The following is a 16,291-nucleotide window of genomic DNA, read 5'->3' on the forward strand; positions in this document are numbered from 1 at the left end:
GGTAAAGTCTTGCTACGTAGCCCTGGCTGTCTTGGAGCTTGCTCTGTCTCCCAAGTGCTGGGATTAAAGGCACATGCCACTGTGCCTAGCCTTGAGCTTGATTACTTTCATATTCAGCTTGTCTGGTGGGGTACTTGTTACCACAAAATGAGTTTTGCTGTTGTTTGATTTTCCCGTGAACTGGTTCTGAGATTGGTTTGGAGGCTGGGGTGTCTTCTGCCTCATTTGTCTTACGTTACGATTTACTGGTGAGCTGGCTAAATTCATTAGAAGTTGAAAGTGGTGGTTTTCTGCATCCTACCTTTATCAATAGCTGATTTTAAAATGTATGATGGTGCTGGGGAGATGGTTTCATGGGGAAGATACCTGCTGGCAACCTGAATTCATCCCTGAGACATGCGCAGTAGAAGGGAAGAACCAGTTCCCCCAGTTGTCTTCCAAAAACATAAATGCCCATAAAGTAAATAAAAATGTAATTTTTAGAATAAATCACTTGGTCTGGGGATGCTGTCAGTGGTAGGTGGTTGTTTGGGTTTTTTGTTGTTTTGGGGTCTTGTTGGTTGGTTGGTTGGTTTGGTTTGGTTTTCTTTTCTTTTTGGTGACAGGGTCTCTATGTAGCTAGCCCTGGCTGTTCTGGAACTCTGTAGACCAGTCTCACCTCGAACTCACAGAGATCCCCTGCCTCTGCCTTTCCAGCTACTGGAATTAAAGGTGTGCAACCACCACCCCCGGCCTGGTAAAGTGCTTTTAATGTGTGCAAGACCCTAGGTTTCATCCTTAGCATAAATAAATTAAATAATTAACTAGTGTAATTTTTCCTTTACTGTTTTTCTACCATCAGTCTTCAGCAGGTAATTGTCAAATTTTAGTACATCTTTGGATTACATTGTATTAGAATGTTTTTATATATATATAATTTTTTTTAAGATTTTATTTATTTATTATGTACACAGTGTTCTGTCTGCATGCATGCCTGCAGGCCAGAAGAGGGCACCAGGTGTCATTACAGGTGGTTGTGAGCTACCATGTGGTTGCTGGGAATTGAACTCAGGACCTCTGGAAGAGCAGCCAGTGCTCTTAACCTCTGAGCCATCTCTCCAGCCCGTATTAGAATGTTTGAGGGGCTGAGTTTAGATTAATTTTTTAAGAAATGTTAAATAAATTTTGAATAGAATTTCCACCACTTTCTGCAATGGCTATGAACATACTTCTGCCATTTGGTACTACATAATCAGTACTATTTTACTTCTATACCTGGAGTATAAGGATTTCTCAGGAACAAAGGAGTTGCGGCCACTAGTGACTCCTGATCCAGACGGTATTGGTTCTCTGACCACATCTTCAGAGTCAGGCTGTCATAGAACTCACAGTGCAGTCCAGGCTGGCCTCTACCTCATGAACCCACCTCAGGTGCCATGTGCCATGCTAAGGAATTTTCCTATACTGTCATCGTGAGCTTGGGGACATTGAGAAATAAGCTGCCTTGTCTTTGACTAGAGGAGTCCTTAGGTTTTCTTCTTGTAGGCAGCTTTCTGTTGCCACCCAATAATCTGGATTTCTTAATTTCTAACACAAAGAGATCTCAGGTTAATCTTGGGTGTATGCTTCCAGAGATCTCAGGATGTTTTCCCCGGGTCTTTGGGGTGGGAAATGTGGTGGAGAAGTGAGTGCTGGGCTCAGTGCAGTCGCTGTAAAGTGATTAGGCTCCTGAATCTTCCAGAGGGAAGTTCTTGAGAAAGGGATATCATGTATCCAAACTATTTCTGCTTAACATGAAAAAATGGCAGTATTTTTAAATCAAAATAATTTTTTTCTGGGTTTTCCTACCATTTGTTTGAGTTTAAGTTTTTCAAAATTATTCCGACAGTCACATGACTATAATGTCAAAGCTGGATAGAAACCCTCCTTCCCAGCTTATGTAGTATGCACCTGTCCCCTCCATTTCCTTGTGTGTGACTATACCTATATACCCACTACATGTTATTCATTGTTTACATTTACAAATAGAAACATAATACAACTTACCATAAGCCCTAATCTCTACGTTGCTTTTTTTTTTCATACTGTTTCTGTGGTGTGTTATGTATCAACAAATATTGATTTTCCTCAGTGTTATAGACAGCTGTGTGACATACTCTGTAGGTATCCTGTAGTTTAAGCACTTAGGTGGTTTGTAGGCTCTTGTTGTTACTATGTGACTAACCAAAAAAGTGGGGGCGGGGATCATATTCATAGGCTATTTCTTTTTTACTGGTTTGTATTTTGGGATAATCCTGGAAATGATATTGCTAGGTCAAAAGGTGATTTTAAATATCTACTTTGGCCAACAACAAGTAAGTTCCCTCCCTTAGAAGTTTAGTGTCTTCCTCTCCCATCTGCAGAGAACAAGAGCCAAGTTCATCTAATATTTAGGGTTTTGCCAGTCAGAGGCATAGCTGAATAGACTTTTCCTGGCTTTTGTATGCAAATGAATATGTAGGTGTATATATGAGTGTGTGCTTGTGTCTGTGCAAGCTGGACACTGATGCCCCAGTGTCTTCCTGAGCATGCTCCACCTCTTTTTTTTTTTTTTGGAGAAAGGGTCTGTTGCTAAACCTGGAGCTCCAGGATGGCAGGCTGGTCAGTGGGCTCTAAAAATCTGCTAGTCTTCTCTCCCTCTCCGCTATTAGAATCACAGACATGTGCCACTGCACCCAGATCTTAACTTAGATGGCAGGCACTTTACCAACCAAGCCATTTCCCCGGCTTTGGGGATGTCTTTTAATTTGCAGCAGCATTTTGTGAAAGGTCTCTTCTATTTTTTATGTCAGATGGTTCGCTTGCTCAGTTTTGGGGAATTCACACTAGAAGAACTTCCAATCCCTTCTTCAGGCATAAACAGTAAAATTTTTTACAGTTTATTGTTCCCTTTTTAATCTCTGTATGTTTTGGTCCATTTATATAGTTACGTTTACTATTTTTATTATGTTGAATCATTGTTGGGAAAGCATCTTCCACTTCCAAGTCATAAAAAAGTTTATCCCTTTTTTCTTCCTTCATGTCTAAGGGTGTTCTTCTTTGTCAGTTTCTGATTATTTGGTTGTATTCCGGTATTGTGAAATACTGGTCCAGGTTGACCTCTTCCCACATGGCTGTTTTGTCATCAGCACCCTTTCTGACCAAAGGCTGTTCTCGGCGGGTCCTAAGTGTCCACAGCAGCCTAGGTCTGTTTCTGGTCCATTAGTCAGTCTTCCTTTGTGCTGATGCTCTCCTGCTTCTATCTAGTGCTGTACTATTGCTTGGTTTTCTGGTTTTCCCATGCAAGTTTGGGGTGTGAGGGCAGGTACGAGTGTGAGAGAAGGGTGTGTGTTATGTGCAGGTGTGTGCACATGTGGGGACCAGAGGTTGACATCACATGTCTTTCTTCATTTTTTTCTGAGACAGTGTCCCACCATACTTAGAGCTCACCAGTTACCTAGACTGATTGGCCAGCAAGCCCCAGGATCCTGTCTTCACCTTCCAGCAATGAGCCCATGAAAGTTTTATAATCAACTTTATGCTTAAAACTCCAGTAATTTTTTTTGTAATTAGAAAAAAAATGATATATTTGTGATTTAAGCTGCCTTTTGTAGCTTGTATGTGATGTTGTTAGCTTGTAGCATACATTTTTCTCCATTTTCCCATGGTGGGGATCAAAGCCAAGGTTTGTAGACACCTGTCAAGCCTAGACCACTGGACTACACCCCATGTTACATTTCCTAACTTGCAGTTGTTAAAGTGAAGTTGCTGATTTCTAGAGTCATCTTTCTTTCCCCCCTTGTTATAAATGTTAAGAAGAATGTAATGAAATATTAATTTCTCCATGCAGTCAGACATGTTTTCTTCTGTCTCTTATAATAGAGAGGTCTGAGCAATGGTGTAGATACACTTGAAATGGCCCTAGTTGGGGCCAGGGTAGGCTCCCTGTGACTGTGGCGTGGTGTTTGAGCGCTCATGATTGTAATAGAATGAATGAGAGAGGTTTGTTGAGCATTCTCATTAGAGAATGTCCTAGACAAATGTGCTTCCTCAGAACCCTATGTGTGTTTTTATTTTTTTGTTGGTCTCTCCTGTTACAGGCCTCAGCAACTGTTACCATTCCTAAAGAGCACCATCGCTTTGTCATTGGCAAAAATGGAGAGAAACTGCAAGACTTAGAACTAAAAACTGCAACCAAAATCCAGATCCCACGCCCAGATGACCCCAGTAATCAGATCAAGATCACTGGCACCAAAGAAGGCATTGAGAAAGCTCGCCATGAGGTCCTTCTCATCTCTGCTGAACAGGTAGGTCTCTGAGTGGCTTGCACCCTACACTCTGCCACCTGCCCAGCACTGGCCTTGCTCCTAGTTCCTTTCAAAAGGAACTAGGGGCACTGTGTATATGTGAGCCTTGACTGTGACTGTGACTTCGGCAGGCTCTGCTCTTCCAGGGTGCTCTCATCAGTTCATTCTGCCCTTTGCAGGACAAGCGTGCTGTAGAGAGGCTAGAAGTGGAGAAGGCCTTCCACCCCTTCATCGCTGGGCCATACAATAGACTTGTGGGTGAGATCATGCAGGAGACAGGGACTCGCATCAACATCCCTCCACCCAGTGTTAACCGGACAGAAATCGTCTTCACTGGAGAGAAGGAGCAGCTTGCTCAGGCCGTGGCTCGTATTAAGAAGATTTATGAGGAAAAGGTGCATTGTGGAGGTGGCAGAGCTAGGGAACGGGAACAGTTAATGGGATTTGAGTGTGGGAATTTGGCTAATACCATAGTTGACCCTACACCCTTTCCCCCTTGCGCACAAAGCCTTAGTACCTGTGTTCAGTGCTTGGTGGCCACATTTCCCTCCTGGCCTACTAGGTATGCCGTAGGGTGGTGTCCTGGTGTGTGACCTTTCTCGGGTCTGACCACACTGATAGGTTGCTGCTGTAAGATTGACACAGACTTTTTAGAGGTGATTTGTAGGTTATTCTGACTTTGAAGTGTGAAGCCTGTTCCTTATTTGGAAAAAGCAAGATGGGAGTATAGCTCTGTAGTAGAGTACTTGTCTAACAAGCACAAAGCCCTAAGTCAAATCCCCAAGTCTAGAAGAGAAAAAGAAGACGAAGAATGGAGAGAGCAGTTGATTTATTTACTCAGGTCTTCGGGATTGACATTCACAGCTTTGAAAGGGACCAGACTCGGGGGAAGGCCAGGCACTTGAGAAGTAGAATTTTGGAGAAGCTGGTTATGGTCTTCACTTATTGAGAACCACATCTGTGTCCCCTTCTGACTTGGTTGGTAGTGACAGTCTGTCCACACTGCCTGTGTCTCCTATCTTTCTTGCTGACTACCTTTATGGTGTTCTTAATTAGAAGAAGAAGACTACAACCATTGCGGTAGAAGTGAAGAAATCTCAGCACAAGTATGTCATTGGGCCAAAAGGCAATTCATTGCAAGAGATCCTGGAAAGAACTGGAGTTTCTGTTGAGATTCCACCCTCAGACAGCATCTCTGAAACTGTGATACTTCGTGGTGAGCCTGAAAAGTTGGGACAGGCGTTGACTGAAGTCTATGCCAAGGTAGTTCCCTCTAAGAGTAAAGTGTGCATTGATAATTTCTGGGGGGCCCATTATGGACTGGCTCTTTGTTGGTGTATCCTGGAGACCCAGAAACAGTGAAATGTGCCCAGTTTGGGGCTGGGGCCACTCACCACTGAAATCTTCGTGTGTGTGTGTGTGTGTGTGTGTGTGTGTGTGTGTGTGTGTGTTCATATGCAAGCATGAGTGTGTATGTGCTAGTGCATGTGTTCATATGCAAGCATGCGTGTGTGTGCTAGTGTGTGTGTGTGTGTGTGTGCTAGTGCGTGTGTTCATATGCAAGCATGCGTGTGTGTGTGTGTGCGCGCGTGTGTGCGCTAGTGCGTGTATGTGGGTCATCACTTAGGAGGTGAGACGTTCTCTTGACATAGAACCTCTCAAGTGGGCTGGGCTGGCAGGCAAGCATAATTCAAGTAGTGAGATTGCAAACATACATTACCCCATCCAGCTCTGGGGACCATCAGCTGTGTCCCCAGCCCCACCTCTGTACTCTTATAGGAGTGGTTTGACTTTTTCTTTTTTAATAAGGTCTGACTGTTAGACCAGGCTGTCCTAAAACTCTTTTTAAAAAAAAAAAAAAAAAAAAAAAAAAAAAAAAGCTGGACTTGCCTCAGTGTCTTCAGTGCTGGGATTAAAGGAATGCACCACTGCACCTGGTGTGACCTTCGTTTCAACATGAACTTGAGCCCTGCAGACCCACAACTGTTTCCCTGTTTCTGTCCTAGGCCAACAGTTTTACAGTTTCCTCAGTCTCTGCCCCTTCCTGGCTTCACCGTTTCATCATTGGTAAGAAAGGGCAGAACCTGGCCAAAATCACTCAGCAAATGCCAAAGGTAGGGAAACACTTTTAACCTGGTATTTTGAAATTGCCTGATAAGGTTTTGTTGTTACCATTTGTACTGTGGATGATTTGAAGGCTATGGAACAATATCAAGCTTCAGTTACCCTGTTGATACAGTCAGCTTCCCTTAATAACCATGGAAGAGCATAATAAATGTCTTTAGGTATATGCACCATTTTTCAGTCTTTGTAACCAGAGACAGTTTTCATTAATAGGTTTAATAAATGTCTTAACTGTGCATTTAATAATTACAGTGTAATGATTTCATAATGATTTGAAGACCAACGTTTGGAAAGGGACTTCAGTGTGTCATCAGCCTTCTCACACTGTGTTGTCCTTACCGGAGACAGCAGAGAGCCTCTGTCACTTTATTCCTGTTCTGTTGACGTTGGTGTTGTCTGGCTTGCTTGTCACTTCAGTGTTTCTAGCCTTAGAATCACAAGTGATATACTTAGATGTAGGCAGACTGCTCTCCCTTTCCAACTACCTTACCCTTTGTATGTTACAAACTGCACAAGATACTTCCCTGCTCATGTAAAAAGTGAGTTTTTCTCCATCATGTTCTCAATTTTTGTCATTGGACTGAGTAAATAGCTTAGCTGCTAAAATGCTGAAAAAGTATGAAGACTAGAATTTGGATAAATTACAACTGGGCATGGCAGCCTACCTATAAGTCTAGTCTCAGAAAGTAGAAACAGGATCCCCAGAGCAAGCTCTGGTTTTGACTGAGAGACCCTGCTTCTTTAATAAGGTGGAAGAATCACCAAGGATGATTCTTGCCATCTACTTCAGGTCTCTACAGACATAAACTCACATGGATTTTTACACAAAAATGAAGAAAGAAAAGAGACACTGTCTTTGCCATCTTTTCTCTTTATACAATCAAAGTGAAGTCTGCCTTCCAAAGGGAAAACAATGCCTGAGAACATGAACAGTGGTGATGTCTGTACACACTGAGGGCAAGCACACTGTGAAGGGCTTCCCAGCTCCTGTTCTCAGCAAAGAAGGTATATCAGACCTTGGGCCATGATATTTGATGCCGTGCTTCAACCCTTCCTTTCAGCTCTTTGTGTTGTTGGTGGATGAGACCCTCACTACCTGTACACGGCATAGCAACTTGTGTTATTAGGCCTTGGCCATTCCTTCCCTCATTTTGGTTTGGTAGGTTCACATTGAGTTCACAGAAGGTGAGGACAAGATCACCCTGGAGGGCCCCACGGAGGATGTGAGTGTAGCCCAAGAACAGATTGAAGGAATGGTCAAAGACCTGGTAAGTGCCCCTCTAAGTAGAACATTTGCTAGCTACAGGGAAGGCTCTGGTAGGGTGGGAACAGGTAGAATTCTTGTCATTCAGGTCTTATATGGGTGGTCATGGAGACAGAAGAGTAGCTTTGTTGGGTATGGAATAGGTTCTGAGACAGAAGATGACTGGGCTCTCAGAACTCTGGGTAAGGGAAACTATTTTGAGGTTGGGACCTTTGAGGATAACAGAGGGACAATCTTGCAGCAATTCTTGGTGGTTGAGATAGGGCATTTCCTGCTGGGTGTGTGGTGGTGCACACTTTTAATCCCAGCACTTAGAAGGCAGGGGCAAGTGGATCTCTGGAGTTGGAGGCCATCCTGATCTACATAGGGAGTTCCAGGACAGCCAGGGCTACATAGAGAAACTTTGTCTCAAAAAAACAGAATATGGAGAAATGGGGAGAAGAAAGGGCAAGTGCTGATGTCTTCTGCATTTCTGAATGGCCAGGCATATCTTCGAACCAGAAGCATTCATCTTTTGAACTTTGTTCTTCCCTTGTAGATTAATCGGATGGACTATGTAGAGATCAACATTGACCATAAATTCCACAGACACCTCATTGGAAAGAGTGGAGCTAACAGTGAGTAAGGCTGATGGGTGGTGGCAGGGCCCTAATGCCCTGAAGCCCTGAGAAGGAGGACCTCAGTGATGAGGACCTTCATGATTTTCTTGCTGTAGCCTCCTGAGTGCTGGGTAAATACGCCAGGCAAAGTGCTGCTGTCAATAGAAATTGATTATGCAGCTTCTACACCTTCCTAAAGAGACCTAATTGTCACTTTCAGAAACCAGCCCTCTCTAGCTGAAAATTGTGTCTTTACTCTTCATCCAGCCTGCTACACTTTGCCCACCAGTGTTCGTGGGACTCTTATAGTTACCTTCCCAGACTTGTGTCCAAGTCGTCCACTCAGAGAGGAATATTGTTAAGTGAGTAGTCATACACTGTCTCAAGCTCGGGTTTTAATCTGTTGGTTCAGATTGCAGGAGCAGCACAAGAGAGCACTGACTTTAACAGTATGTTAAAGTGAGCCACCACCCCCAAGGATTGATAGATTGAGTGCTGGAAATTAAATCCAGGCCCTTGAAAGTGCTAGGCCAAGGAGTCCTCCACCCCCAGATAGGGTGTCTGTATAGCCTAATTGAATTTGTGACCTTCCTGCCTCGGGGTCCTGAGAGCTGGGATTATGGTGTATGTCACCACTCAAGTCCTTCTTTTAATCCACCTTTCCTGTATGGCTGTACTCATATAACACGTTTGCATATCCTTGAAACAACTCCATGCTATAGGGGTTCAACAGATCCGTTTGCATTTCCTATTGACTTGCACTCATTCGTTATGTTTTTTGTTGCTTGTGAATATATACTCTGTGCCATTTTCATGACAGTGGTGATATCCCAGCTGAATGACCTCAGTTGGCACTTACTTCACATGCAGCTTGAACCTTGCGTGTGCACACCAGGAACTAACTTGCTTTTATAGTTTTGCTTTTTGTTCTAGTTAACTGTAGAGTTTACTTAATAGATACAAAGTACAGTCATACACTTATGAAATTGATTTCTGCTCACTAGGAATTACAGAACTGTACCATGGTCAAAGAACTGTGTTCTACCAGTTACAAACCTTCATTTTCTTCCATATTCTAAAATCTATTTTCCCCAACCTACCCCTATCTCTTACTCTTGAATTTAACCCTGGAACGGCTGCTCACATCAGTCCCTTCCAGACGACTATCATATACTGTTTGTGGAGCTCATCTTGGGCTTTGCTTTTCCTGACTGTACAATGGACAGGTCTTGAATGGGATCACCATATTCTGTCCAGAGAAAGTGATAGGAAGAGATTTTTGCAAATTTTGCCAAACAACTGTTTTACAAAAGGCATAATCTCCAGTATACTACCCCGAAAGCCATGATCCCTTGAGGGACCCCAAGTTAAATGGCCCTAGTGTGGTGGTACACTCAGGAGGTAGAGGCAGACAGACAGCTGGAGGTCAGCCAGGGCTATTTAATGCTACCCTGACTTTGCCAGAGTGAATCAGGTCCCTGGGTGGCTGTGTCCTTATTTAATGCGCGTAACTTGCTGCCTGAATTATATAGTTACCAAAATTACTTGCATATTAGTAGTGCCTGTTATATTTTAGATATTCTAAGACCATATGTATACTCAAGGCCAGCTATGTTTCATACTAATTGGCACTGGTCATCATTCATCTGAAGCTCTTAGGGCAGTTGCAGCTTATATTCAAGGCTGGAAGACAATGCCCTAGAAACTTAGCAATCTGGAGAGCATAACCAGGTTTTTTTGTTTGTTTTTATTTTTTAGATACTGAAAGTTTTGATGAATAGGAATGACTAGTTAGCATATTGAAGCATGACTCTCATTCTCTTGACTATTAGTCATTAGTAGACAACCATACCTTTTGTGTTGAAGATGTATTTGTATTTCCTTTTGTCCTAAGTCAACAGAATCAAAGACCAGTACAAGGTGTCTGTGCGCATCCCCCCCGACAGTGAGAAGAGTAACCTGATCCGGATTGAGGGAGACCCACAGGGCGTGCAACAGGCCAAGCGGGAGCTGCTGGAGCTCGCCTCTCGAATGGTAAGCCAAGCAACCAGACCTTTCCTGAGAGGTGCTGGCTTGTGCCTGTTGGCTGCCTCTAAGGAAAAGCATTGTTGGAATATGTGGTCTTGGAGCCATGTTTCTTCTGCTGTCCTCCCCAGATCACCAGTGAATCTTGTCTCTCTTCACCCCTGAATGCTCGAGAACAGAGGTCCCATGTGCCTGCTGCAGCTTCACAGATGGGCTATTATTTCTAAGCTTGAAAGACAATGCAGTCTCACTGTGGGCCTGAGACACCCAATGATGAGAATCATGCTGCAATGATTCCTGACTAGCTTCCCATGAAAGTCGCTGACAGCCTTTAAAAGTCCAAAAAGGTTGATTTAAGACCTGACTATGTGTTGGTCCCAGTTCATGTTCTTACCCTAGTTCCCATGCTAGGAACCTCAAATTGGAAGAAATGTTTTATGGGGAGTGGTTCTTTCTTTCCTGTAATCCTTTGGCTGTCCTCTGACTGTCCTTGAGCTTGGTATCTAAGCCAAAGTCTGCTGTTGACATCATTGCCTCCTGCCTTGTGTACCTTGCCCTGGAGTGTGTTCTGCCCGTACTGAATCACTGTCATCAGATAACAATCTGATCCACCATAATTCTTGACAGTGTTTTATAGACTGATGGTGTTCTTCCTGGATTCTGTCTGTGCCTGCTATTCTTTCCTTCTGACATTTCAGTGGGAACAATGGAGGACATTGAGACTGGTGTGGGTTCAATGACCTGTGATGAGCCATCCTGATTCTCCACGTAGGGAATGTGGTCCAAGCCCGATTGTGCTCAAGGAGCGTTTCCCTGCTGTGTAGGATGTTGTAGTTCTGGTGGAAACAAGTGCTTCTGGCCCAGTTTAGTGGTCAGTGCTACTGTGACTGCACTCAGGGCTGAAGGGCCCTGCAGTCCATTCTTTAACTGTACTGTTCAGGGAGATAGCTCACTACCAGGATGTCAGACAGGAGTCCTGGAATAGGCACTCGTAGTGGTGTGTTGTTTCTAGAGGCTGCTGCAGACAGCTACCTGGACACCACCTCACATGGTGCCTGGTGGTGGGACGTTAGTAGCCTTTCTTGTGATAAATGGCATCATCTACTTGATTATATTTTAGGAAAATGAGCGTACCAAGGATCTAATCATTGAGCAAAGATTTCATCGCACAATCATTGGGCAGAAAGGTGAACGGATTCGTGAAATTCGTGACAAATTCCCAGAGGTAAAGCTTTCTCCAAAGCACTCCCTCTTCCTTCCTTCCTTCTTTCCTTCCTCCCTCCCTCTCTCCCTCCCTCTCTCCCTTCCTTCCTTCCTTGGTTTTTGTTTTTCCTTGATACTTGTTTTTCCTTGTTATTGGGGGTCTAACCCACAAGGCCTTGTGCATGCCAGTAAGTGCTCTGCCCTGAACTACACTGCTAACCCCAATAGCATTCGCTCACCTCTAGGAGTGGTGATTTCCACTTAAGGGATTGTCAGTATTTCACTTTAAAAATATACATGCTCATAGGCATACATACACAGTAGATGATATGGATTGAGGTTGGGACAACTTTCAGGAGTTAGTTCTCTTTACTGTGTGAGTTCTGAACTCAGGTCATCAGGCTTGGTGGCAAAGCACCCTTACCCACTGATCCATCTTGCTGCCCCCAAGTTTAGTCTTAGAATAATTATACACTGTCTCCTGGTGATTTGTTGTAGGTTATCATCAACTTTCCAGACCCAGCACAAAAAAGTGATATTGTGCAACTCAGAGGCCCCAAGAATGAGGTGGAAAAATGCACTAAGTACATGCAGAAGATGGTTGCAGACCTGGTAGGCAACTTCATGTACCCTCTGGGGTTGTGGAGCAGGGCTCCCACAGACCGTTTGAGTACCTGCAGGAGCTCGGCCTTAAGGGTGGTCTGCTGTTTCGGGTGCTTGGAACAAAGTGATGGTAACACCTGTCTCAGTACCTTGGTGCTTGGTATACAGTCAGTAATTATCAAATGTCTGTGGTGGAAGTCAAGTGAAGATGCCGTTTTCCATATCCCCCTCATTTTTCTTGAGGGAATCTTCAAATACCCAGGTAGAGAACCTGCCCCATTTTGTAAGGAAAGAGATAACACAGGTAAAGAGAGAGTAATTTACTGAATTAACTGTTTCCTCAAAAATTGAACTGGGAACGGAGGCATAATTGCATATACCAGTAATTCTAGCACTCAGAGGCAGAGATGTAAATTCAATGCTGTCCTGGCTACATAGTAAGAACCTGACTCCAAAAAGAGGAAGAAAAGATAATTGTAAAAAGAAACAAGTTGAAAGGTTTAGAAAAATGTGGAAAGGGAATTGGTAGGAAAAGCGCAGATCACCATGGTCACATGAGGGGTCCATTCTAGTTCCTGTCTCCCCTGACTGGTATCACTGAACCATGAAGCTACCAGGTGCTGGGCTTTTTAGGGTACCAGGGCCTACAAGCCTTGACATCAATTTTAAGTCCCTCCCCCAGCCAGAATGTGTTGAAGCTGTGTGGCCAAACTTTTCTCTGTGTAAACTGAAGAGCTACAGAATCTTTGGATGACCACTTTTTTTTTTTTTTTTTTTTTTTTTTTTTAGCAAAAAAGTAGTATAAACTTTATTAATATGACATCACATTGCTCTTAAAATTATATCTGGACTTCCAGCACATTAGAAAATTTCAAGTTGCTATCTCTTTACCAGTTTTTTTTTTTTAATGTCGAATCTCGTTTATTGAAGGAGGGAGGAGGTCTTAAATACAGGCTTACAGCACAATGGGAGAACCCCAGAGGGCAGGTTTGCTACCGATGTTTTACAATCTTGCATCTAAGCTGTTAATGCCCAATATATAGGATACATAGACAAGGAACTTCCCTTAAGCATTCAGGAGGGTGGAACCCGGCAGGGAATTAGCATAGGGAGGATATCAATGGATGACCACCTCTTATAAAGGGGTTTCCATAAATTGATATGCCAAGTTAATTAGATGGTGGACAATTTATCTAATTTTTCCTTACAATAATCAAGTAGATGGGGAGAAAAGTAGGCTGGGTCTGTGTTTGCCAGTGGTATGTACTTGAGTTCATGTAGCTTTGGAGGATAAAAAGGAGACTTCACCCTCTGGCATGAATAGTTATTGTACCATTCTCTTGTCTTTAAGGTGGAAAATAGCTATTCAATTTCTGTACCGATCTTCAAACAGTTTCACAAGAATATCATTGGGAAAGGAGGCGCAAACATTAAAAAGGTGATCAACTCATTTTGGCCAGCCCTAAAGCCTTTGTGGATTAAAAGGAGGGACAGACCTTCCTTCCCAGCCCTGTGCTCAGGTGTGTCTACTGTAGGAAAACTATTTCTCTTATGTACCTCTCCTTTAGATTCGTGAAGAAAGCAACACCAAGATTGACCTTCCTGCAGAGAACAGCAACTCTGAGACCATTGTCATCACTGGCAAGAGAGCCAACTGTGAAGCTGCCCGGAGCCGGATTCTGTCTATCCAGAAAGACCTGGTAATGGGAGCTGCTTCTTGGTGGAACTCCTTCAAATCCCTAGCCAACTCGTCAGCCTGTATGGGGCTCCGCTATCCACCTGGGGAGTGTTAATCAAGTGGTCAGCAGCTCTCTACCTCCGTTTCTCGGTTCTTATTTATTCACTTGATACTACAGCAAGGATGCCACTTGTCCTTGGGTCTGACCCAGTGTGACTTTATTAGACTTTCTTTCGTTCTTTTTTGGGGGGGAGTTGGTTTGGTTTGGTTTGGTTTTTCAAGACAGGGTTTCTCCGTGTACCTCTGGCTGTCCTGGAACTCATTTTGTAGACCAGGCTGGCCTTGAACTCAAAGATCCACCTGCCTCTGCCTCCGCCTCCCCAGTGCTAGAATTAAAGGCATGCACCAGTCCACACCCTGCTTAGACATTTTTCTTTTGTTAATTTTTATACCAGAAAATCATTTCTGGGGTTGGAGAGATGGCTCAGTGGATAAAGTACTTACTTAAGTACATGGTTTCAGAGCCTCAGAAATCATGTTGAAGCCAGGTGTGGTAGTACACGTCTGTAATTGCAGTGTGTGTACATACATTGAGATGGGAGCTGGAGACAAGAGAATCCCCAGAATTTCGTAGACCAGCCAGCCTAGCATATGTAATGGGTAAAAAGAAACCCTGTGGCCCAGGATTGTCTCTGACCTCCATGTGTGTGTCTACACTCACACACATCATACACAGAAGGATTGTAAAACAGAAAGCAAACTGTATCTCAATGTGCCCACTGAATTTTGTTTAGCTTTTAAAAAATTAACATGGTGCTGGAGAGATGGCTTAGCCGTTAAAGGCTAGGCTCACAACCAAAAATATAAAAAATTAACATGAAGTAAGCTAGAAATGTTTTCATTGTGCAGTTTGATGATAATTGTACACCCCTGGAATCGTCCTGTTGTGTGACTTTCCTGGGAAGAAATAAACGAGTATCTTTTCACACTAGATATGGCATCAACAACACACTGATGTAACCAGTACACCAAAGTCCAATTTGGTAAACCCGTGAGTTTATTGCTTATTTTACAGACCATGGATGAGAGCTTACTTACAGGTACATGGGTGACGTCTTGTGATAGTGGCATCCCTGGACCTCACTGCATCACTTGGACAGTTAGAAAACTTCCTCTCCCCACAATTATTACTGCATATCTAACTTTAGAGAGGGTCCTTGTGAATCTTGGAAGTTTCAAGACCTTCCTGAGACTCTAGAGGGTTTGTTTGTTTTTTTAATTCCTGAGCTTTATAAATTTCATTTACTTCCTGAGACTTGAGCCTCCTCCAAAAGAGAACTTGTTTTTGTTTATAGACTGGATCTAACTACTTAGCCTTGCTTGGCTTGAAACTCAACAGAAATCCACCTGCCTCTACCTGGAATTAAAGTTGTATGCCACTACACCCAGCCTAGAGAGAAAGATTTTAATTGAGAAGTCATTATACAGCACATCCCCATATGTCAAATTAGTGCCTGATATTATTGTTGCATACATTCATATGCTTTTGAACTTTAAGTTACTGAGAAACCATTTGTTCCTTTAGTGTTGTTAGACAGGATCACACCTGATTGTGTCTAGTTTGGGTCCAAGTACCTTCTGCTAAGCTTAGACTCAAGACTCAGCACCATGTCATCTACTGAAGGTGGGATGCAGGCACCATCCTTTTTAGTCCTAGGCTCCTCCTGCGCCCAGGGTAATGTCTGTGTAAATCTGTAGATAAGTGGCCTCTATTTCTCAGGTTTTTTATTCATGCTGCCCTCGTTAGACTCTGGTCTGTGTATTCACACTGCTTCATCCCTGACTGATACCTGTTTCCTCGCCTCTTGTGGTTCCCCTTGCCTGTTTCTCATCACCAGTGTCTTTAAAACCACTTTTTTAGGTAACGGGTAAATTCAGTCTTTATTTCATCTTGACTAAAATCAGAGTTGTTTTAATAAGAAAATTTGTTTGTAGACATATGTTGTTTGTTTTTGCTCTTTTGGAGGGCCCACCAACCAGCTCCCAAATAAATCACACAGAGGCTTATTCTTAATTGTAAATATCCGGCCTTAGCTTGGCTTGTTTCTTGCCAGCTTTCCTTAACTTATCCCATCTACCTTTTGCCTCTGGGCTTTTCCCGTTCTCTTCTGTAAATCTTACTCTTACGCCATGGTTGACTGTGTAGCTGGGTGGCTGGCCCCTGGAGTCCTCCTGCTTCTCTTACTACTACTTCCTTTTCTCCTCCCAGAGTTCTCCTTCTGTTTATTCTCTCTGGCTGCCAGCCCCACCTATCCTTTCTCCTGCCTCGCTATTTTCCATTCAGCTCTTTATTAGACCATCAAGTGTTTTAGACAGGCAAAATAACACAGCTTCACAGAGATAAACAAATGCAACATAAACAAAAGTAACACACCTTAAAATATTCTACAACACACATATTAATTCACCTGCCAGCCACCTGCAGAATTGA

The 16,291-nt window shown here is 43.3% G+C and overlaps 1 protein-coding gene across 4 annotated transcripts in view; it reads left to right on the forward strand.

Moving 5' to 3' along the window:
- The window catches only part of Hdlbp (high density lipoprotein binding protein), a 77,692-nt gene that overhangs the window by 45,611 nt on the left and 15,790 nt on the right, over positions 1-16,291 (forward strand). For all 4 annotated transcript variants that reach the window (XM_052750332.1, XM_052750331.1, XM_052750329.1 and 1 more), the window contains 11 exons: positions 4,098-4,304; positions 4,484-4,699; positions 5,361-5,567; positions 6,311-6,418; positions 7,592-7,696; positions 8,231-8,309; positions 10,186-10,325; positions 11,437-11,541; positions 12,018-12,131; positions 13,474-13,560; positions 13,691-13,822. In XM_052750332.1, coding sequence (XP_052606292.1) covers positions 4,098-4,304; positions 4,484-4,699; positions 5,361-5,567; positions 6,311-6,418; positions 7,592-7,696; positions 8,231-8,309; positions 10,186-10,325; positions 11,437-11,541; positions 12,018-12,131; positions 13,474-13,560; positions 13,691-13,822 — 1,500 coding nt within the window. The remainder of the gene's footprint in view (positions 1-4,097; positions 4,305-4,483; positions 4,700-5,360; positions 5,568-6,310; positions 6,419-7,591; positions 7,697-8,230; positions 8,310-10,185; positions 10,326-11,436; positions 11,542-12,017; positions 12,132-13,473; positions 13,561-13,690; positions 13,823-16,291) is intronic.

This window comes from Peromyscus californicus, unplaced genomic scaffold (assembly GCF_007827085.1).
Source record: "Peromyscus californicus insignis strain IS unplaced genomic scaffold, ASM782708v3 Scaffold_21__1_contigs__length_65335640, whole genome shotgun sequence".
NCBI classification, from domain to species: domain Eukaryota; kingdom Metazoa; phylum Chordata; class Mammalia; order Rodentia; family Cricetidae; genus Peromyscus; species Peromyscus californicus.